The following is a 21,418-nucleotide window of genomic DNA, read 5'->3' on the forward strand; positions in this document are numbered from 1 at the left end:
CAAAAAGGAAGACCTTTCTCTCTGTCTCTCTCTCACTGTCCATTCTGCCTGTCAAAAATAAATAAATAAATAAATAAATCTTTAAAAAAAAAAGTAAAACTGGGGCTGGCGGTTGTGCCCAGCTGCCACACGTCTGAGCCTGCTGCCTGTCTCAGCCAGCTCTCTCGTTTTTCTTGGCTCACCGGCACCTCCTACTTTTGGGGTCAGTTCTGCCCGCATGTATCTCCCAGAAAGTCGTGTACTCTGAGGACGTGGTGGGGGTCCCGCTGGAGAGCCCCCGGCGTCCTCCACGGGTTTCCAAGCCGCACCACAGCTGTCTCGCCCTGTGACCACCGACCGGTTCCTGTTGTCTGGCCGCTGCGCTGGTTGCTGGCTGGGGTGGCTGAGCGCCGGGCCCGGCCAAACCCCCGTGAGGCCGCTCCTGCCCCTTTCAGATGGCTTTGCTTGTCTGTCACCTGGTGTGACCCCGGCTCTTGGGCTGGCCCGCGGCAGGCCCGTGAGCGTGAGGAGCTGTGACTCGAGGGGTAGCTTTCTTGGATATTTCGCAGTAAATGTTTTGGTTTTCCTTTTATTAAAATGGCCGATGGGGTCATGTGCTACATTCGAAATTGAGACTCGTGGCGTCGCCATCACCTGACCCTGCGTGTCCCCGCCCCCGTGTGTGCCTGGGCCTGGGGGCTTCCCGGCCAGACTGGTGCCCTGGACCCCCGTGCCTGGCGCAGGGTGGGCGTTCGGCCGAGCTTCCTGTCGCCCGCTGCGCGGGAACTTGAAATGTTCCTAACTGCAGGGTGCAGAGTTTAAATTTAGATCGCTTAATGAGCTTAGTTGACAATACTTCTCAGTTCCCCTGTGCACTTCTGGTAACCTGATCCGTCAGAACGCGAGGGGATGAGCCGCCGCTGCGATTATGCCCGCCACTTTCTTCTCGTTGTCTCAGACTTTGCTCTAGAGTTCAGTACAATTATTGGTCTCAGACGAGTTTATTGTGGGGGCTGTGGCATAGCGGATAAAGCCGCCGCCCGTGGTGCCGGCATCCCAGATGGGTGCTGGTTTGGGTCCCGGCTCCTCCACTTCTGATCCAGCTCTCTGCTGTGACCTGGGCAAGCGGCAGAAGACGGCCCGAGTGCTTGAGCCCTGCACCCACGTGAGAAACGGAAGAAGCTCTTGGCTCCTGGCTTCCGCCTGACCCAGCCCTGGCCATAGGGGTCGTTTGGGGAGTGAACCAGCAGATGGAAGACCTCTCTCTCTCTCTCTCTCTCTCTCTCTACTTCTCCCTGTAGCTCTTTTAAATACATAAAATAAATCTTTAAAAAAATAAAAAGAGAAGAAACAGCAGGGGAGACTACAAGTTTACATTTATACATTCAAAACTTAGGTGATGTGGAGCAAGTCCCCAGAAGCCATAAACCCCAAAACTCGCCCGAGACGCGGGGGCGACCCCCGCCCCCCGCACTGTTTGGGAAGCAGAGCTCCCCGGATGCTCCCACGGAAAGACTTTGGCAAACGTTTGAAGAGGAGTCAGGGCCCGCAGACAGGAGAGGAGGGCCTGCCCCGCCCCCCCCAGAGGAGTCAGGGCCCGCAGACAGGAGAGGAGGGCCTGCCCCAGCACCGCCCCCCAACACCACTCAGAGACGGCCCAGAATGGAAATGACAGACGCGTAGCTCTTGTGAATTTAGGACAAAAATCCTCAACAGAACATTGGCAAATAAAATCCAGCGACGTGGGTAAGGTATTCGACCTCCCTATTCCATCCGGGGAAACTCCGGGGCCCACGGCACCTGCAGGAAACGGGAGCCAGTGGGACGCAGAACAGTGTGGAAGCGGCCAGCAGGTGTGAGAAAAAACACTCAAAGTCACTGCTCCGCAGAGACGCAATGGCAACCCAAAGGTCAGAGGTCAAAGGTGAGGCTGTGGCGAAAGAACCCCTGTGCCCTGATGGTGCATCTGTACCAGCACAGCCACGGAGGGGGCGCCCGGCGCAGCTCCCCCCTCCCCCCTCGCCTGCACTCCCTGCGTCCGGCAGCGCCGTCCCCCGTGGCCAGGACACAGAGTCCATCCAGGAGTCCATCTGTGGATGATGGGATGGGGGCAGGGTGGTGCACGTGCAGACGGACTGCCGGTCAGCTGTGGGAGGGGAGGACGTCTGTGGCAACACAGGTGGACGTGGAGGGTACAGAGAGAAACCCTGCGTGACCTCACCCATGTGCAACCTAAGAAGGCAGAGGCCCTGCACGTGGGGTGCAGGGGGCCTTCCAGGGGTGGGGTGCAGGAGCCTGGGGCAGAAAGTCAAAAGTGGAGAAAATAAAATAAAACTGATATGGGAACCAAGGACCCAGGAGAGGAGGAGCAGCTCTGAAAACGGAGTGGAGGGACGGCAGCTTCCAGGAAAGCCCAGCGGAGCAAATGTGGCGTCGGCGTCGGCGTTGGCACTGGTTTGGCGTTTGTGCTAGCATTGGCATTGGTGTTGGCACTGGCACTGGCATTGGTGCTAGAGTTGATGTTGGCATTGGTGTTGCATTGGCACTGATTTGGCATTGGTTGTTGGTGTTAACATTGGCAATGGTATTGGAACTGACACTGGCTTGGCATTGGTTGTTGGTGTTAACATTGATGGTGTTGGCACTGGCAGTGATTTGGCATTGGTGTTGGCCTTGGCACTGGTTTGGCATTAGTTGTTGGTGTTAACATTGGCATTGGTGTTGGCATTGATGTTGGTGTTAGCATTGGTGGGCTTGGCTCTGATCAATGGAGCAGAATGCATAACCCAGAAATAAGCCCAAACGTGCCTGCCTGATTGTTAAGTTTATTTATTTATTTAGAGGCAGAGAGAGAAAGACAGACTGACAGGCAGAGAGCTACTGTTCTCTTGTTCATTTCCCAAATGCCCACAGCGGCCAGAGCTGGGCCAGAGCCAAAGCTGAGATCTGGGAGGCAGGGACTCGATCCAGGTCTCCTGCGGGTGTAGCAGGAACCCAGCCAGGGAGCCGTCGTGGCTGGAGCCAGGCACTGCCATGGACTCTGTTGTACACGGCTCCCTGCCACCTGTCTCGTGACAGACACAGCGCAGCTCAGAGGAGGACGCGTGGCCTTGTCAACAAAAGTGCTGGAGCGCGCAGCCCCCAGAGGCCGCGAGAATGTGGGCGTGTGCGGAACCCCAGCACAGCTGAGGGGTGGGCGGCGGAAAGGAGGTGGCAGGAGAACTGGGGGGAGTCCTGAGTCCCGGGCAGCGAGCCCCTGAGGGTGGGGCGGGTGCTGAGCCCCGGGGGCAGGTGGGTGAGAGGAGGGTGCTGGGCAGGGTGCGGCCAGAGCTGGGCCCTAACACGGAGAGGGGAGGAGGGGGCTGGGTGGGTGTGCGAGAGGGGGAGGGGCTGGAGAGGGACTTGTGGAGTCAGGGGCCTGAGGGTGTTCACAGAGGGTCTAAGAGGGGGTCCCGTCTCTGCCACACTCACTGTGGTCAGTCCTGGGCTTGACCGTCAAGGGCAGTGGACGGCCATGGACAGCGGAGCATTGCAGCGATGCCTCAGGGTGGCAGCCCCAGCTTGCGGCCAGTGCTGGACGAGGGGGATCAGAGCTTGGGGGAGGCCACGCCCATACCCTGGCTCTTGGACCCTCTCACTCCTCACGGAGCTGGGACCCCTGGCCAGCGGTCGGCTGGGTGTGCCCCTAGAGGTGCCTGCGCCTCCTAGGCCAGCCGCAGCTGGAGACCGTGGGCCTGGCCCGGCCCGCCTGGGGTCTGCTTTCTCTCTCTCCTGGCAAGACCTCTGGCTACCGAGCGGCTCAGGCACCGCCCAGCTAACCCCTACCCTGGCCTCTGCGGGGCCTCTCCTCTCCTTCCCTGCCTGGGGGGCAGGAGGCTCAGAGCCCCCCACCCCCACCCCACAGTTCACCGAGCAGGCAGGGGCGGGGGAGGCTCAGGGGGCAGGAATGCAGCCCCAGGCCAGCAGCACAGGCAGGGAGGGGGCGCCGAGCTGCTGTCTGTGGCCGGCCTCTGCCCCTCCACTCTGGACAGCGGCTCCCCCAGCTCTGCCTACGGAGCCTGGAGCCCTGGGCCTCATCCACGGCGCTGCCGCCCCAGGCCCTGCGTGGGTGTGGCCGGCGGCCATGCTCTGCCCTGAGCAGTGCGGCCCGCGACGGTTCCCTGGCCAGGCCCTGCTCGCAGCTGCTGCTCCTGACCCTGGCCCGGGGGCACACGAGCCCTCCTGGGGGTGGGGGGCAGCACAGCCCTACCCTCAGGCGAGGCCGGGAGACCAGGCCCCAGGAAAGAGGAAGGGAGGGGGCAGGGCCCTGGGCAGCCCTCGGGAGTTTCCCAGCCACACAGCCGAGCAGGGGATTCGAGATCCGGGCCTTGGCCTCCACGTGGTTCTCAGCACCCCTGGCCCACAGGAAGACCCTGAGGCCTGGGCAGCTCCGCCAGGGGCTGGGGGCTCAGGGGCCTCCTCGGCCCTGGCCTGGGACAAGGCTGTGGCCTTGCTGCTGGGCTGAGGGCTCAGGGAGCTGGGCAATAGGCCCTGACCTCCCGGCTCCCTGCAGGGTGGCCTGTGGCTCGAGTCCGGGGAAGGGTCACCAGGGAGTCCCCAGGGCGACACTGCTGCCGTCGGCCGCCTGTGTTCCCCTGGGAACCTCGGCTTCCTCTTCTGTGGGGGAGTTGCTGCCAGCTCCTGCTCCAGGCCTCCTGCGGCTCCGGGAGCCGCCGTGACTCCTGGCTGGGCACGCGGTGTGCCCAGGCCGCACGCCGCCCCAGCCGCGGAGCACGGAAACCCCCCTCTCACGGCCTTCGGCAGCACGTTTGCGCCCATCCCGACAGGGACCCAGGTCGCCTCGCCCAGCGCGTGCTCCCCCTGCCAGCCCGGGCCGCTGCCCTGCCCGCTCCCAAGCCCTCTCCCGGGAACCCGAGGCGTGCTCACGTGAGCCTCCCTGTTCTAGTGCGGGGCAGGGCAGCTGGGGCCTGGCACACCTGGGGCCTGGCCGGCCGCCTCTGGGGAGGGCGTTCCCCCTACCAGGGAGCCTGCTGGCTGCCCGGAAGCCCCTGAGCCGTGAGAGCAGAGGAGCTGCCCCCAGCCAGTCCAGGGGCTGCAGGCCGGGGCTGGCCCAGCCCTGTGGGCTCCGAGGGGCTCCGAGGGGCTCCCTCTCCCAGAGGCCAGCCGGGCCAGCTGCTCGGAGCTGAAGCATGCAGTGTGTAGGCGTCGGAATGTTCCGACCGCCCGCGGTGCCGGGTGCTGCCCACCAGGGACTGGGAAGTGAAATTGCTCGGTCTGTGCCGGCCGCAGGACAAGGGGCTGGGTCAGGCAGGCGGGTGTGGGCGGGGGGGGGGGGGGGTCAGGCAGGCGGGTGTGGGCGGGGGAGGGTCAGGCAGGTGGGTGTGGGTGGGGGGGGTCAGGCAGGTAGGTGTTGGGGTGGGGGCTGGGTCAGGCAGGTGGGTGTGGGCGGGGTGGGGTCAGGCAGGTAGGTGTTGGGGTGGGGGCTGGGTCAGACAGGCGGGTGTTGGGGGGCTGGGTCAGGCAGGCGGGTGTGGGCGGGGGGGGGTCAGGCAGGTGGGTGTGGGCAGGGGGGGTCAGGCAGGTGGGTGTGGGCGGGGGGGTCAGGCAGGTGGGTGTGGGCGGGGGGGGTCAGGCAGGTAGGTGTTGGGGTGGGGGCTGGGTCAGGCAGGCGGGTGTGGGCGGGGTGGGGTCAGGCAGGCGGGTGTGGGCAGGGGGGTCAGGCAGGTGGGTGTGGGCGGGGGGGTCAGGCAGGTAGGTGTTGGGGTGGGGGCTGGGTCAGGCAGGCAGGTGTTGGGGGGCTGGGTCAGGCAGGTAGGTGTGGGCAGGGGGGGTCAGGCAGGTGGGTGTGGGCGGGGGGGTCAGGCAGGTGGGTGTGGGCGGGGGGGTCAGGCAGGTAGGTGTTGGGGTGGGGGCTGGGTCAGGCAGGCGGGTGTGGGCAGGGGGGGTCAGGCAGGCGGGTGTGGGCGGGGGGGTCAGGCAGGTAGGTGTTGGGGTGGGGGCTGGGTCAGGCAGGCGGGTGTTGGGGGTGGGGGCAAGCTTTGTGGAGGCTGTCCAGGCACAGACAGAGGAGCCCTGTCTGTGGGCGGCACCCTCGGGCTGGGGGGAGAACTCACCCTGCTGTTGCTGACTGCAGGGCAGGGCCAGTCAGGGGCCACGTGCAGCCCACCACTCAGGGCAAGTGCCACCTGGCTGTACCTGCCTTGGGGAGGGCCCCGTGGGGACACGGCTTCCAGCACCCAGCGAGTGCTCACATCCAGCCCTGCGAGGAGGGGAAACTGAGGCACAGAGCCAGGCCCAGCCACAGAGCCGCAGAGTGAACCCACTTCCCCTTGTCTACAGATCCCCGGGCTGAGGGAGGGCAGTGGCTTGTTTGTGTGTGCACAGGGCTCCACCCGAGGTTTGCACACCCAGGATGTGTGCATCCGGAGGGCATGGGTGCTGCATGGGACAGCTCACAGCACTGGCCGCCCGTGGGAGGCACTTTGGGAAGTGAGAACTGGGGCCCGGCCCGGAAGCTGCCACGTGGCTCAGCATGGGACCGGCCACCCACATGGCTCAGCGTGGGCTACCCCAAGCAGGCTGGCAGCTCAGGGAACTGGGCCTGGCCGCAGCCCACTCTGCCCAGGACGGTGAGCAGAGACCTGGGGGACCCCACGGGGCCTGGTGCTCTGGGGTCTGGGGTAGCCGGGCCAGGAAATCTGCTTCCCAGAAGGCCAGCAGGCTGGGCGTGGCCCAGGGTTCGTGGTCACTCTGCCAGGAGGCGGCAAAGCCGGACTCCAGCCTGGGTGGGGTGCTCTGGCTCTCTGGCTGCCCCTCCGCAGGGTGTCGTGCTCACTCTGGCCAATGGTATATATATGAATATTACTTGTGGGTTAAAAAGGGAATTTTTGGAGGAAAGATGTATTTATTTAATGTAAGCCGCAGATTTCACCCAGCCTGTTTTGACAGGGAGGGATCTGTGGCCGAGAGCAGTGCCAGGCTCTTGGGGCAGAAGCCGGGGTCCAGTCTCCCAGCTGCTCCCGGGGCTGGTCCCGAGCAGGTGGGGGCTCCAGCAGCTCCCCACCGAGTGCCCTGCCACTGGATCACCGCTGTGATCCAGGGCCCTGTTGCCCAGGCCCCCACAGGGCCTGCGTCCGGTTCTCCTGAGGCCCTGGGCACACAGGCCCTGGGGGTGGGGGTGAGCCCCCACCTCACATCTTGCTGCCATCCACCAGTGGGCCAGGGAGGGCGTCTGTGCACGGAAGGTCAAATCCTGTGCAGGCCAAACGCCCTCACGGTGGGGCTGACCGGGGCTGTGACTCAAGGACAGACAGGGCCTGGCCGGGCGCCCAGGGGACCGGGCACACCGCCACCTCCACCACCTTATCAGCACCACCGGCAAATATTTGCAGAAGGCACTGGGCAGCTGCCCGCACTGTGGACGGATGCGCAGGAGTGAAGGCAGGCCTGCTCTGGGCCTCGGGCCAGCCAGGGGTGCTGCTGTGGGCCAGGTGAGACCCCAGGAGGTCTGGGCAGCTCCTTGCGTGGGGGTCTCTCTAGGTTTGGGGGAGGTCTCCTCGTGGGGTTTGCCGCTCTGCCCGGGGACGCCCGGGGACGCCCGGGGAGCCGGCCGAGCTACGCCAGCAACACTGCAGCTCCTGGGCAGAAACACGCCCTTGGCACGCCGCTGGCCACGCTCCAGCCCTGGCAGGGCTCCGTCTGGCGGGCAGACATGTGGCAGGCAGCCGGGGCGCTGAGCACGTGTGCCAGGCTCTGCCCTGCAGCTGTGGCTCCTGTTTGCAGAGTGTGTTGCCCAGAGCAGCGGGGCCTCGGCCTGGAGGCCCTGCCCTGGCTTCCTGCTGCCCCTCCCCCCCACCTCCTGGGACTTCAGGGTCCCTTCCCATACAGGCATCACTGGCCACCTCCACGGCCCAGCATGCCGGCCGGCGATAGGCACCACGGGAGACCCAGAGAGGGGCTGGTGACCCCAGACTTAGCTCCGAGCCCACCCAGGGCTCACAGCCCTAGACACTTGAGAATCCCTGGGAGCTTGGAGACAGCCCGGAGCAGCCCAGCAGCGTGCCCCCGGGACTCTGGGAACCACCCCCAAGGAGAGACGGGTCTCAGAAGAGACAGAAAAGGGAGACAGAGGCTGGAATGTGTCCCGGGGAGTCCCCCCAGCTCCACCTCCTACGAGCTCTGGACCTGCAGGATCCCTAGATCCCCACCCCAGCTAACCTCGCTGAAGGAGGGTCGGGAACACCTCTACCCTCCCAGGTCCCTGAGAAGGCCAAACGAGGTGACCCCGTGCACGTTCCCAGCTCAGAGGAGGTGCCTACCCAGTGGGCACTGCTGCACCAGGATAGTGAAAGTGGCGATGATGGTGGTGGTGGTGATGGTGGTGGTGGTGATGGTGATGGTGGTGGTGGTGGTGATGGTGATGATGATGATGATGGTGGTGATGATGATGATGATGGTGGTGATGGTGGTGATGATGATGGTGATGGTGATGGTGGTGGTGGTGATGGTGGTGATGATGATGGTGGTGATGGTGATGGTGGTGGTGATGGTGGTGATGGTGATGGTGATGGTGGTGATGGTGATGGTGATGGTGGTGGTGGTGATGATGATGATGGTGGTGATGGTGATGGTGATGGTGGTGATGGTGGTGATGGTGATGGTGATGGTGATGGTGGTGGTGGTGATGGTGGTGATGATGATGGTGGTGATGGTGATGGTGGTGGTGATGGTGATGATGGTGATGGTGATGGTGGTGATGATGATGATGATGGTGGTGATGGTGATGATGATGATGGTGGTGATGGTGATGGTGATGGTGATGGTGGTGATGGTGGTGATGGTGATGGTGATGGTGGTGATGGTGATGGTGGTGGTGGTGATGGTGATGATGATGATGGTGGTGATGGTGATGGTGATGGTGATGGTGGTGATGGTGATGGTGATGGTGGTGGTGGTGATGGTGGTGATGATGATGGTGGTGATGGTGATGGTGATGGTGGTGATGATGATGATGGTGGTGGTGATGGTGATGATGATGATGGTGGTGATGGTGATGGTGATGGTGATGGTGGTGATGGTGATGATGATGATGGTGATGGTGGTGATGATGGTGGTGGTGGTGATGGTGGTGATGATGATGGTGATGATGGTGATGGTGGTGATGGTGATGGTGGTGATGGTGATGATGATGATGGTGGTGGTGGTGGTGATGGTGGTGATGGTGGTGGTGATGGTGGTGGTGGTGATGATGATGATGGTGATGGTGATGGTGGTGATGATGATGGTGGTGATGCTGGCCAAGTGCCCTCCAGGGAGCCTGGGAGTGAGAACCTGGGATCTGGAGCTGGCTGCTCCCAGATGGAGGAGGACAGGGACGGGGCTGGCTGCACTGAACAGCCCATAGCCCAGGGGCTGCTGGCCCATTCCTCCTGCAGGTGTGCGGGTGCTCGGCCCGGGGGGCTGCTGAATGACTGACGGTGGTCGTCCCAGCTGCTCAGCCGCTGGCAGGCTGGGCTGCAGGCCCCCGGTGCACCGGGGTCTTCATCAGAGGGGCTGAAAGGAGGTGCAGGTGCCCCGGCGCAGGGCTCCTCCGTCTGCAGCCACCGCCCGCCCTGCACCCGGCCCCAATCCCCCATCTCTGTGGGGTGCCTTCCAGACTCAGGGCTCCCCACAGCGGAGCTGAGGCACAGGGCAGCCCCGGCCCGCACAGCTGCTGACGCCCACGGCCATGCTCGCCCGGGGGAGGGGTAGTTTCCCCAGGCCCCCCAGGAAGCGGGGAGCGCAGGATCTGTGGCCGAGCGGCAGAACCGGCAGCCCCAGCCCTGAGGAGCTGCTGTGCGCCCCTGGGGCGTCTCCCACCTGTCTCTACGCTCAGACCACCCGGATTCTCAAAGCCTTATTTACTTATTTTATCTTTTTCAAACGATTTATTTATTTATTTACTTTAATTTATTTGAAAGGCAGAGAGAGAGCGAGCGAGCGAGTGAGCATTTGTATCGTCTGCTGGTTCACTTCCCACGTAGCTGCAACAGCAAGGGCTGGACAGGGCTGGAGTCAGGAGCCCGGGACTGCATCAGGCCTCCCGCACGCGGGGCAGGAATTCAAGCACTTGGGAGCAGAGTGGCCAGGACTGTGCCTGGTGCTGCGAGGGGGGTGCCCTGGAAGGACCACCACTCGTCATGGCACAGCTGGTGCTGGGCGCTGCACTCAGACCCAACGCCCCAGTGTCCTGGGAGGCAGCCACACACCCAGCTGAGGTCCTAAGATCCAGCACTTGGCCTGTGTCCGCGGCCACAGTGCTTCTGCCCTCGGCCCCGTCCCCGGGGTGGCGTGTCCGCCTCACAGCAGCAGCAAGCGCTGGGCGTCAGGGCGACCTGCACCTGTCCCCAGCAAGCCCTGCTGCCAGGGCAGTGTCCAGTCCGCCGCCTCGGGGAGCCCAGGTCCTCTCAGTCCTGCGTTTGGGACAGGGCAACGAATTGCTTGGCTCTGGCAGCTCCACACTCGGGGAATTGCAACGTGTGTTCTTAGCGGGATGTGTGGCCGTGGGCCGGGGAGGCTCGTCCTCCGCGGGGGCTGGCGGGGGGCTGGCGGAGCCTGGTGACCGCCCCCGCCGGCTCCACGCAGCGAGGGCAGCGTGCTGGAGGAGGATGGAGGCCCTCGTCTGCTGACCACGTTTTGTACAGGGGGCTCGCGTGGCCGTCCACACCCAGCGTGGGCGCGCGTGGCCGTCTGCCTTGGGGCGACCGTGGCCTCACTTTCTGCTGCAGACACAATTCTGGGAAGGGCTGGGGCGCTGAGGGCGGCTTCCCGAGGCAGCTCCAGACGTACGATTTGAGGCCACGTGGGGAAAGCGTGCCCCCAGCAGGGGACAGCCCAGTGGCTTCTTTACGTGGGATCCGGGAGCCAGGGCCGAGCTCTGCGGGGAATGGTCCACGCGTCCCCCTCACGCCCAGGTGCTGGGTGGGGCGGCGTCCCCAGAACCCACGTCTACCCCGACCCTCGAGACCTGAGCTGACTTGGAGACTCGGCTGTCGCAAACAATGAGGGAAACGACGTGAGCAAACGGTGGGTTCACACAGTTTTCGCAGCAGATGAACTTTTTTTTTTTTTTTTTTTTTTTTGACAGGCAGAGTGGACAGTGAAAGAGAGAGAGAGAAAGGTCTTCCTTTTGCCGTTGGTTCACCCTCCAATGGCTGCCGCGGCCGGCGCGCTGCGGCCGGTGCACCGCGCTGATCCGATGGCAGGAGCCAGGTGCTTTTCCTGGTCTCCCATGAGGTGCAGGGCCCAAGCACCTGGGCCATCCTCCACTGCACTCCCTGGCCACAGCAGAGAGCTGGCCTGGAAGAGGGGCAACCGGGACAGAATCTGGCGCCCCGACCGGGATTAGAACCCGGTGTGCCGGCGCCGCTAGGCGGAGGATTAGCCTAGTGAGCCGCGGCGCCGGCCAGCAGCAGATGAACTTTTAATTCCTTTCCCGTGGACTTCTCGTGTCATGAGGGTGGACACAAAGCCGTGGGGGGCAGAGTGGGCCTCATGCCATGGCCGTGCCCTCGAGGGAGCACGGTGGCCAGGACCAGGGTGGCACCTGTGGGCCACGCTGAGGTGCAGTGGTGAAGGTCACGGGAGCTCCCAAGCTCGCAGCGCAGGTGGCCGGGGGCCACTGGCTCAGGCCCGTGCGGGGCCCAGCTCAGGGGCCGCCCTGGCTCTGGTGCCCTCAGGACTGGCGTGCACCACAGGCCCGCGCCCGGGAAGACAGTGGATCCCTGCACCTGTGGTGCAAGCAAACGGCCAGGCTCATCTGCCCCATCCACTCCAGGAAGCCTGGGCCTTTCTGTAGGGGGCACAACGCTCACCCCGTGAGGCTGCATCTAGGCTGGGGCAGGCGCTCCTGCCCACTGCGGCTCCACTGTACCAGAGGGCTGCGCTGTGCCACCATCACGTGCGAACCGTCGTCACATGGGAGCCAGTCATCACATGTGAACCGTCATCACGTATGGACCATCACGTGTGTGAACTGCCGTCCTGTGTGAGTCAGTCGTCACGTATGGACTGACCATCATCACATGTGAGCCGTCGTCGCATCTGAGTCAGTCGTGTGGGTGCCTCATCAGCCCTAGGCCTGGGCGTGGGACAGCTCCACGATCCCCGGATCCTGTGTCCCTGAGGCTCTACCTGCGGACCACCCCACGGCCAGCCCATGTCACAGACGGGCACACAGGCGCTGGGTGGGCTGTGGCAGGACACCTGCCCTCACTCTGCTCAGACAGGGACACAGGCCTCCTGCACGTGGACACGCAGGAGGAGGCCGAGGTGGGTCTGGCCCTGCTGAGCCACGGAGGTCTGCTCCAGCGCTGCACGGCTGCCCCTGAGCTGCCCCGGGCCTGGCCATCCTGCCCCTGCCCCTGAGCTGCCCCTGGCCATCCTGCCCTGCCCCTGAGCTGCCCCGGGCCTGGCCATCCTGCCCTGCCCCTGAGCTGCCCCGGGCCTGGCTGTCCTGCCCCTGCCCCTGAGCTGTCCCTGAGCTGCCCCTGGCCTGGCTGTCCTGCGCCTGAGCTGCCCCGGGCCTGACCATCCTGCCCCTGCCCCTGAGCTGTCCCTGAGCTGCCTGGCCTGGCCATCCTGCACCTGCTCTTGCCCCTGGCCCGGCCATCCTGCCCCTGTCCCTTCCTCTGAGCTGCCCCGGGCCTGGCCGTCCTGCCCCCACTGCCTCTGCTGCCCCTGGGCTGCCCCGGCCTGGCCATCCTGCACCTGCCCCCGCCCCTGCTGCCCCTGGCCCGGCCGTCCTGCCCCTGCTCCTCTGCCTGGGCTGCTCCCCAAGCTAAGCTGGCTTCTCCTCCCGTCTCCCATGTCCAAACCCCGCTCCTCCCTCGAGGACCACTTCAAAGGCTTTTCCCACGCAAGTCGTGCTTGAAGCCACTTGTTTGCCCGGGGGTCTCGTGCGCCCCTCCCATCTCGTGATCCGGAGACCGAGGCAGACGTCTGGTGATGGAACGCGGGCTGCCTCCCAGGCCCTGAGCCAAGAGCAGCTCGCGGCATCTCCCAGTGAGCTCAGGCAGCATCTGCTGACAGTGGGCGTCCCCACGTTGGGGTAGGAGCCCGGGCTCCAAGGCAGTGGCCATGAGGGCACTTCACCAGTGTCGGGGAAGACGTAGTCGGGCGTCTGTTTATTCTGATGCGAAACATCTTGAAACCCACGCCGAGTTTTGCTGTAATAGGCATTTTCCACGAGCTTAGAAAAACTTCTAGTTTTTGGAGAGGCCGAAAGAGAAATGTCCCACCCACTGGCCACTCCCCAAACACCCACAACACTGGATGCTGGAGCGGGGAGTGGTGAAGCCACTCCAGGCCTCCCACGTGGGTGGCAGGGACCCAGCTACTGAGCCATTGCCGCCGCCACCCAGGGTGTGCCTTGGCCGGAATCCGGCACACTAGGGCGGACGCAGGTGTCTCGGTGCTGGGCCCAACGCCCACCCTCCACGCGTTCTGAAGACTCCTCTCTGCTGCATGCCAACTGCCCCTTAGATGATCAGCGTCTGTGACCCCGTTTCCCAGCTCGGGGCTCTGCTGCGGCTGGAATCCAGGGGTCAGCAGGGCTGCCTCTTCCTCCGAGGGCTGGCCCGGAGCAGCAGCTGCACCCGAGGCGGCTCCCACGCCTGTGCAGTCAGGGTGGGAGTGTCCCACGCAGGGGTCCAGGGCCCTGAGACCCGCTGAGTCCTGCCAGGAGCAGGCCCTCTGTGAGGCCTCTGGGCTGAGCGGGCACCAGTGCCCCCGGCCTAAGAGCGCCCCGGCCAGCACACCTGCAGGAAGGAAGCCTGTGCCGTCTGCCACGGGGAGCAAACCGCTGGCAGCTGGGGCTGCTTTGCCCCACCCAGGGGGAGGTGACCCAGACGCCCGGCAGTTTGGGCTCACGGAGCTCTGTGGGAATTATCCAGGGGGGGGGGGGGGCTCCGGAAGACAGGCTCCAGCCAAGGCCCCAGGCTACAGCTGGATTGTGGGGTGAGGAGGCTCGGCAGGGCCAGGTGGTGGGGGAGCTGCCCCACTGCAGAGCATGGGGGGGGGGGGCTCAAAGACGCCACAGGTGCAGGACCAGTCGTTTGGAGGCGGGAGGTGCTCACATGTGACGGACTGGGTGCTGGGGCCGACACGCTCCCTTCCACAGTCCGAGCCCTAGGCTGCGTCAGCAGCTCCTGGCAGTGGGGTGGCGGGCACCAGCAGCTGGGGGGGGCGCAGGCCCAGCAGGTGGGGCGAGGTCTGTGCCTCCCGTGTGGCGTGGTTCTCCATGCAGCCAGGGCCCCGCACCCCAGAGCACCCAGGCTGTGGCCTGCATGGGCGCACGAGGCTGAGCCACGGCCGTCTCCACCGCACTCCCCAGCCACGGCCGTCACCACCGCACACTCCCCAGCCACGGCTGTCACTGCACACTCCCCAGCCACGGCCGTCTCCACCGCACTCCCCAGCCACGGCCGTCTCCACCACACTGCCCAGCCACGGCCGTCTCCACCACACTCCCCAGCCACGGCCGCCTCCACCACCACACTCCCCAGCCACGGCCGTCTCCACCGCACTCTCCAGCCACGGCCGTCTCTAGTTTCTAATTATCCTCTTTAAAAATTCTGTTTTGAAAGAGTTCCAGAGGGGGAGACAGAGATCTTGCATCTGCTGTTCGAATGGCTGCAGCTGGGCCCATCCGGAGCCAGAAGCTTCTTCCGGATCCCCGACGTGAGTGCAGGGGCCCCAGCACTTGGGCCGTCTTCCCCTGGTTTCCCAGGTGGGTCAGCAGGGAGTGGATCGGAAGCGGAGCAGCCGGGACACGAGACGGCAGCCAGCTATGGCACAGCGCCGGCTCCCGGAACTGATCCTCTTGATGGCCACGTGGACTCTGGTTTTCCTGCTGGACAGTGAGGCTGTGTCCCGGTTTGCACGTGAGCACCGGTGAGGATGCAGCTCCTGCATGGCTCGTCCTTAAGGCCAGGAGGGGGTCGGTGTCTCTTCCTTCAGTCTTGCAGCCAGGCTGAGGGGCAGGAAGTGGAGTTCGGGGTTCAGAGGGAGCTCGGCCACAAAGGGGAGCAGCAGCAGAGCCCCAGGGGAGGGGGAGGAAGGGAAGGCTGGGGGGGCCGGTGTGGACGCTGTGCAGAGGGGCCGCCCTGAGCTGGGGACGGGGGTCCTCTGTGGCCTTAGGTTTGCTGATCTTGACTTCTCTGACGGGCATGAGCAGGAAGCTGGAGACGGGAGCCACAGCTGGGCCCTGAACCCAGCCCCAGCTGGCCAAATGACCCAGGCAATGAGTCGGAGTCCCGGAGGCCCTGGTAGCGCAGGGGGCGAGCTGCGGGCACTCGGCTGCCCGTGGTTGCCTTCACCAGTGGGAGACAGGTCCCGCTCCCGGGCTGCCCCGGCTGGCGGGCTCACTGGACCCCACTCCACGGTGGCTTCTCACTGGCGATCCCTCCCCGGCCCCGTCCCAGGGTGGGAGGCCTCAGCGCGGCACCTCCCGGGGAGCGCCCCCGGCTGCGGCCGCCCAGCCGCCGCTGCTCGCCGGGCGGTTCACGGCTCCCCGTCCCGGCCCAGGCCCCGCTGGGGCTGCCGAGTGGACGCTGGTCCGCAGCGAGGGACACCGAGGGCCCCGCGCCCGCACTCCGGGGAACAGCGGGCGGCCGGCAGGGGCGGAACGTCCGCGCCCGGAACCCGCCGCGCCTGGTCGGGGGACGACGGACCGCAGCGCGCGGCCGGGGGGACGCTCCCGGGCGACGGACCGCAGCGGCGGGGCCCGCGCTGAGGCGACGGACGCGGTTCCGGCCCGGACGGCCCCGGGGCGAGGACGCGCGCAGCCGAGGGCCGAGGCGGAGCCCCGCAGCCAGGTGCGACCCCGCGGCCTGCGGGCGGGCGGGGCGGCGGAAGTGGGCCCCGCTTCCCTTCTGCTCTCGCTCCGGCTTCCTGCGCGCGGGGCGGGCGCGTGCGTGACGTGGCGGCGGCGGGCTGCGGAGGGGGCGGGGCGCGTAGGCGCTTGCGGGGAGAGGTGGGCGCGGGCGCGGGCGCGGGCGCGGGCGCGGGCGCGGGCGCGGGCGCGGGCGCGGGCGCGGGCGCGGGCGCGGGCGCGGGCGCGGGCGCGGGCGCGGGCTGCGGGCTGTGCGCGGCGGGGCCGGGCTGTGCACGGCGGAGCGCGCCCGGGGCTGGGGCGGCGGGGAGCGGGCCCCCCAGGCGGCGGAGCCAGTGCTCTGGAACCGCCCAGAACCGCCTGGAGCCTGGCCCGGCTCATTGGGGCGCGGGGTCTCGCTGAGCCCGGCTGCGCGTGGGGGCCTGTGTTCGCTCCCATTCCTCGGGCCGCTCGCGGGGTGCGGCCCTTCCCGGCCGAGCCTGGGGGAGCAGGGCTGTGCTGCCGGCCAGGGTCCTGGGCAGGTGGGCAGGTGGCCCCGCGGACGTGGGCCTTCCCCCAGGAAGGGGGCACCCGGCCGCTGGCGGCAGGGGTGGGTTTGTTGAGTGCGGCTGTGGGCACGCAGGGGCAGGGACCCCCGGCTGGGCTGTGGTGCGTCCGTCTCCCGGGACTGCAGGCGTCTGGGAGCGGCGGGCACGGCCACTGCCCCAGCCAGCTTGTTCAGGTCAGGGCTGTGGTGGATGACCTGGAAGGTGTGGGCTCTGTCCCCGTGGAGCGGGTGAGCGCGTGGTGCGGCGCGGGGCTGGCCCGGGTCTGCGTGTTTAGCGGGGAGAAAGCCAGTGGCTCCCTGGAGGGCCAGCTGACCCGCAGCCACTGCTCAGTGACCGCGAGCGTGAGGTGAGGGGCGCCCTCCTCGCTTGTCCTCAGGCCTCTGGTTGTCCACCTACAGGAGCCCCGCCCCGCCCCACAGAATGCAGGCCCCACGGGCGCGTCCGCCCCGCACAGCGGGGGCCCGTCCAGCTGCCCCCCACTCTGGCTCTGCGCGTGTCCGTGGCAGGCGCGCCCACCAGCCCCCGGGCTTGGCCCACCTTTGCGGTGTCCGGGGCAGCCCTGCTGTCAGCGGCAGGAAGAGCTCCACTGCCCTGCTGCCCACCTGGCTCCACCCCAACCTGCAGGTGGCTCAGGGATCGCGAGATGCCCAAGAGGAACCCAGGGCCAGGGCCCCGCTGTCAGGGTGTCCTTATACAACTCGGGGCCAGGGCCCCACTGTCAGGGTGTCCCGACACAGGCTCAGGGCCCAGGTCACTGTCAGGGTGTCCCGACACAGGCTCAGGCCCAGGGCCCCGCTGTCAGGGTGTCCCGACACAGGCTCAGGCCCAGGGCCCCGCTGTCAGGGTGTCCCGACACAGGCTCAGGGCCCAGGTCCCTGTCAGGGTGTCCCGACACAGGCTCAGGCCCAGGTCCCCGCTGTCAGGGTGTCCTTATACAACTCGGGCCCAGGGCCCCGCTGTCAGGGTGTCCCGACACAGGCTCAGGGCCCAGGTCCCCGCTGTCAGGGTGTCCTTTACAACTTGGGGCCCAGGTCCCTGCTGTCAGGGCGTCCCGACACAGGCTCAGGGCCCAGGTCCCCGCTGTCAGGGTGTCCTTTACAACTCGGGGCCCAGGTCACTGTCAGGGTGTCCCGACACAGGCTCGGGCCCAGGTCCCCGCTGTCAGGGTGTCCCGACACAGGCTCGGGCCCAGGTCCCCGCTGTCAGGGTGTCCCGACACAGGCTCGGGCCCAGGGCCCCGCTGTCAGGGTGTCCCGACACAGGCTCAGGGCCCAGGTCCCCGCTGTCAGGGTGTCCTTTACAACTTGGGGCCCAGGTCCCTGCTGTCAGGGCGTCCCGACACAGGCTCAGGGCCCAGGTCCCCGCTGTCAGGGTGTCCTTTACAACTCGGGGCCCAGGTCACTGTCAGGGAGTCCCGACACAGGCTCGGGCCCAGGTCCCCGCTGTCAGGGTGTCCCGACACAGGCTCAGGGCCCAGGGCCCCGCTGTCAGGGTGTCCTTATACAACTCGGGGCCCAGGTCACTGTCAGGGAGTCCCGACACAGGCTCGGGCCCAGGTCCCCGCTGTCAGGGTGTCCTTTACAACTTGGGGCCCAGGTCCCTGCTGTCAGGGCGTCCCGACACAGGCTCGGGGTGGCTGGCAGGTGCCTGGGCTCACTTTGTTGGAGCTGAGTTCATCATCAGGCTGGATTGTGCGCCTGCGGCTTTAACCAGAGAGGAAAGCTTTGTTGGGATGTTTGTGTCTCATTTTGAGAGCAGCTGAAGACGACTACGAGTATCTTGGACTCTTTAGTGTTTCTTCGACTTTGTTTTTGGTTTAAAATAAAATGGTAACGCTGAAGTTGAAGTACCTCTTTTACTTTTTTTAATTAAAAATTTTTATTTTTTATTTTAATAAATTTTATTTATATTTACTTGAAAGAGTTACACAGAGAGAGGAGAGGCACAGAGAGAGAGAGAAAGGTCTTCTGTCCGCTGGTTCACTCCCCAAATGGCTACAAGGGTTGGGGAAGGGTTGATCTGAAGCCAGGAGCTTCTTCCAGGTCTCCCACACAGGTGCAGGGGCCCAAGGACTTGGGCCATCTTCCACTGCTTTCCCAGGCCATAGCAGGGAGCTGAATCGGAAGTGGAGCAGCTGGGTCTTGAACCGGTGCCCATATGGGATGGCAGCACTGCAGGCGGCCGCTTTATCCGCTATACCACAGTGCCGGCCCCATCTTTTACTTTTTTTAAAGATTTGTTTTTGTTTGTTTGAAAGACACAGTGGCTGGAAGGGGAGAGGGAAAGCAGAGAGAGGGAGAGAGCGAGGAGAGAAAGCTTCCGTCCACTGGTTCACTCTCCAAATGGCCACAACAGCCAGGGCTGGACCAGGCTGAAGCCTGGAACTCCATCTGGGTTTCCCACGGGGGTAGCAGGGGCCCAGGTGTCAGGGCCGCCACCTGTTGCCCTCCCAGGTGCGTTAGAGAACTGGTGATACGGGACGGTGCCGTCGCTGCTGGCAGCCTAACGCGCTGCGCCTCGGGGCCAGCCCACGCTTGTCTTAGAAGCGCACTGATGAGCTTTTCCTTCTCTGATCACAAGGGCCCTGCGGCTCCCGCAGCTGAGGGGGAGACGACTGAGGGGCTCTGAGAGGGAAGCCCCTGACCCCGCGGGCCTCAGCCTCTGAGCCTTTGTGCGGGGGCTGTGCTTTCCTGGGCAGTGCCTCCCCGCCCGCGCGTGTGCGTGTGCACATGTGTGTGTGCGTGTGCACATGCGTGTGTGCATGTGCACGCCCCGTGTGGGCTCGTTGCGCCTGGTCTGCATCCGAGCGGCCGTGCAGTGAACGTTCTGTGTGCTTCTCTGGAGGTTTGATTATTTCCTTAGGATTCGCTCTTACGGTACATCTGTGGGGACACAGGTTTGCACGTGCTGTGTGCTTCTGTTCTGATGGCCGAGTGGAAGCCCCCCTCCCCCAGCTGACCGGAGGCCTGGGCAGTGAGCCGTGTCCCCCAGCAGGAGTAGGCTGGGCCCTGCGTGCGGGGTGTGGCAGCATGGCCGCCTGCTCCCCACATCTGCCCAGTCCCCCAGTGAGTTTGTGGGTCAGGTGAGGTCCTTAGTTCACAGGCTGTTACGGACACGGGCAAGCTCTCCCACATGCAGATCTGCTGCCATCAACAGCTGTGGCGGTGACGGGCCGTCCGGAGGGTCCCGTCAGACCCCTCCCTTGTCACCTGGAGCCCAGGTGCGTCCAGACGTTGGCTCTCAGCCCTCACACCCAGGACCGCCTGGTGCGGTGCCCCGGGCCTGCTGGTGCTGGGGGTCGCTCGCCTGGGGGAGAGGCGGCAGGCGCCTGTCTTCCGAGGCCCTGGAGGAGAACCGTGCCATCCTGGTGGCTGCGGCTGCGGCCGTGGTGCTCTGACGCCTGTGGGGAGAGGCTGGAGGAGCCCTGGCGGCTGTCCTTGGCCAGCTGGCGTGAGCACCTCGCCAGCTGCCTGCCGAAGCCGCCCTTGCTCTCGCACGCCCCGGGGCTCTGTGCTCTCCTGGCAGGAGTCTGGCCTGGGGCCTGGCGTGAGCTTCTGTTCAGCAGGTTCTCTGTTGGCAGATTTTCTGTTTGTGTTTACCCTGCCTGTGAAGCAAACAGCGAAGCCTTGGTGGGGAGAGAGAGGAAGCCGCAGCCCCTGCGCGTCACCTGCTCGCGTCGGCAGCCGGCTCGCGCCGTGCTTGTCACGTTTGCGGCTCCCTGCTCAGGCCCAGCTGCTTCCTTGGCGGCTGCCAGGCGTCTCCAGGGCCTGAAACCAGGTGTGTGGGCGGGGCAGCATGCGCTCCCCAGCCTGAGAAGTCCTGGGCCCTCCCCCAGCGCGGGGGGTGTGAGAGCTGAGACCGTCGGGGCGGCGGTTACCATGTGGTCCTGGGCGTGGGCGTGACGCCCCGCGGGTCCTCCACGTCACGTACGAGAATTTGATCCCAGCTCCGTTCCTTTTCTCTTTTCTTTTCTTTTCTTTTCTTTTGACAGAAAGAGTTAGAGAGAGACGGAGAGAAAAGTCTTCCTTTTTCTGTTGGTTAACCCCCCAAATGGCTGCTACGGCTTGCGCTGCGCTGATCCGAAGCCGGGAGCCAAGTGCTTCTCCTGGTCTCCCATGCGGGTACAGGTGCCCAAGCACCTGGGCCATCCTCCACTGCACTCCCGGGCCACAGCAGAGAGCTGGACTGGAAGAGGAGCAACTGGGACAGAATCCGGCGCCCCAACCGGGACTAGAACCCGGGGTGCCGGCGCCGCAGGCGGAGGATTAGCCTAGTGAGCCACGGCGCTGGCCCAGCTCCATTTCTGATCTGGCTTCTTGCTCATGCACACCTGGGAGGCAGCAGGTGACGGCTCAGGTGGTTCCTGCCAGCTGCGTCGGGAGCTCAGATGGAGTCGCAGGCTCCTGGCTTAGGCCTGGCCGCGCCCTGGCTGTTGTGGGCATTTGGGCAGTGAACCAGCAGATGGACGATCTCCCTGTGTCTCTGCCTTTCAAATAAGAGGAAAACAAATAATTTTCACGTAGAACCTCGGAGCAGCCCAGCACGCTGGGCCCCAGGTGGGCCCGCGTGCCCTTTCTCCTCCCGCCCTGGTGGAGGCAGGAGAGCCTTGGGTTGGCTTGGGGGTGGGGCAGTGTTGTAGCGGGAGCCCCTGGCAAGAGGGAGAAACCCGCCAGCCACAGCACAGGCGCAAAACCCAGTCAGTGGCTGAGGACTCAACAGAAGACGCCTCGCGCCGCTGGTCCTGTGCTGAGCTCGTTTTGTCCACACGTGCTCGTGGTGTGCAAGCTGTTTTTTACGCTGAGAGCAGAGAACAAAACTCTAGTCCACGCAACAGATGCCGCGGCGTCGGCCTCCCCCTGCCAGTTCCTGCCAGAGGAGTGAGGAGACGGGCGCCTGCCCTTTGCCGACAACCAGGGCCTGCCAGGCAGGGCGAGGCCCCGGCCTGTACCTGGTCGCGTTGTTCATCCTGGAGACGGCGAGTGTGGTGCGGCTGGGGCCCCGCACAGGCAGGCGGGCTCAG

General features: G+C 65.2%; 2 protein-coding genes across 10 annotated transcripts in view; one reads left to right on the forward strand and one right to left on the reverse strand.

The window, feature by feature from the left end:
* LOC149121046 (uncharacterized) overlaps window positions 1-21,418 on the reverse strand; it is a 44,460-nt gene that overhangs the window by 22,460 nt on the left and 582 nt on the right. The window contains exon 2 of the mRNA XM_089319095.1: window positions 15,385-15,951. Within this exon, the coding sequence (XP_089175221.1) occupies window positions 15,385-15,951 (567 nt within the window). The remainder of the gene's footprint in view (window positions 1-15,384; window positions 15,952-21,418) is intronic.
* Window positions 14,800-21,418, forward strand: part of ACSF3 (acyl-CoA synthetase family member 3) — a 50,783-nt gene continuing 44,164 nt past the window's right edge. For 6 of the 9 annotated variants that reach the window (XR_016224965.1, XR_016224966.1, XM_070061929.2 and 3 more), the window contains exon 1: window positions 15,708-15,833. The gene's annotated coding sequence lies outside the window, so the exon portion shown is untranslated. Of the gene's footprint in view, window positions 14,911-15,707; window positions 15,834-15,930; window positions 15,992-21,418 lie in introns of those variants that run through there. The other 3 variants (XM_089319595.1, XM_089319594.1, XM_089319597.1) reach the window with 3 other exon arrangements.

This window comes from Oryctolagus cuniculus, chromosome 18, assembly GCF_051225735.1.
Source record: "Oryctolagus cuniculus isolate XC-2025 breed Fujian yellow rabbit chromosome 18, ASM5122573v1, whole genome shotgun sequence".
Taxonomy (NCBI): domain Eukaryota; kingdom Metazoa; phylum Chordata; class Mammalia; order Lagomorpha; family Leporidae; genus Oryctolagus; species Oryctolagus cuniculus.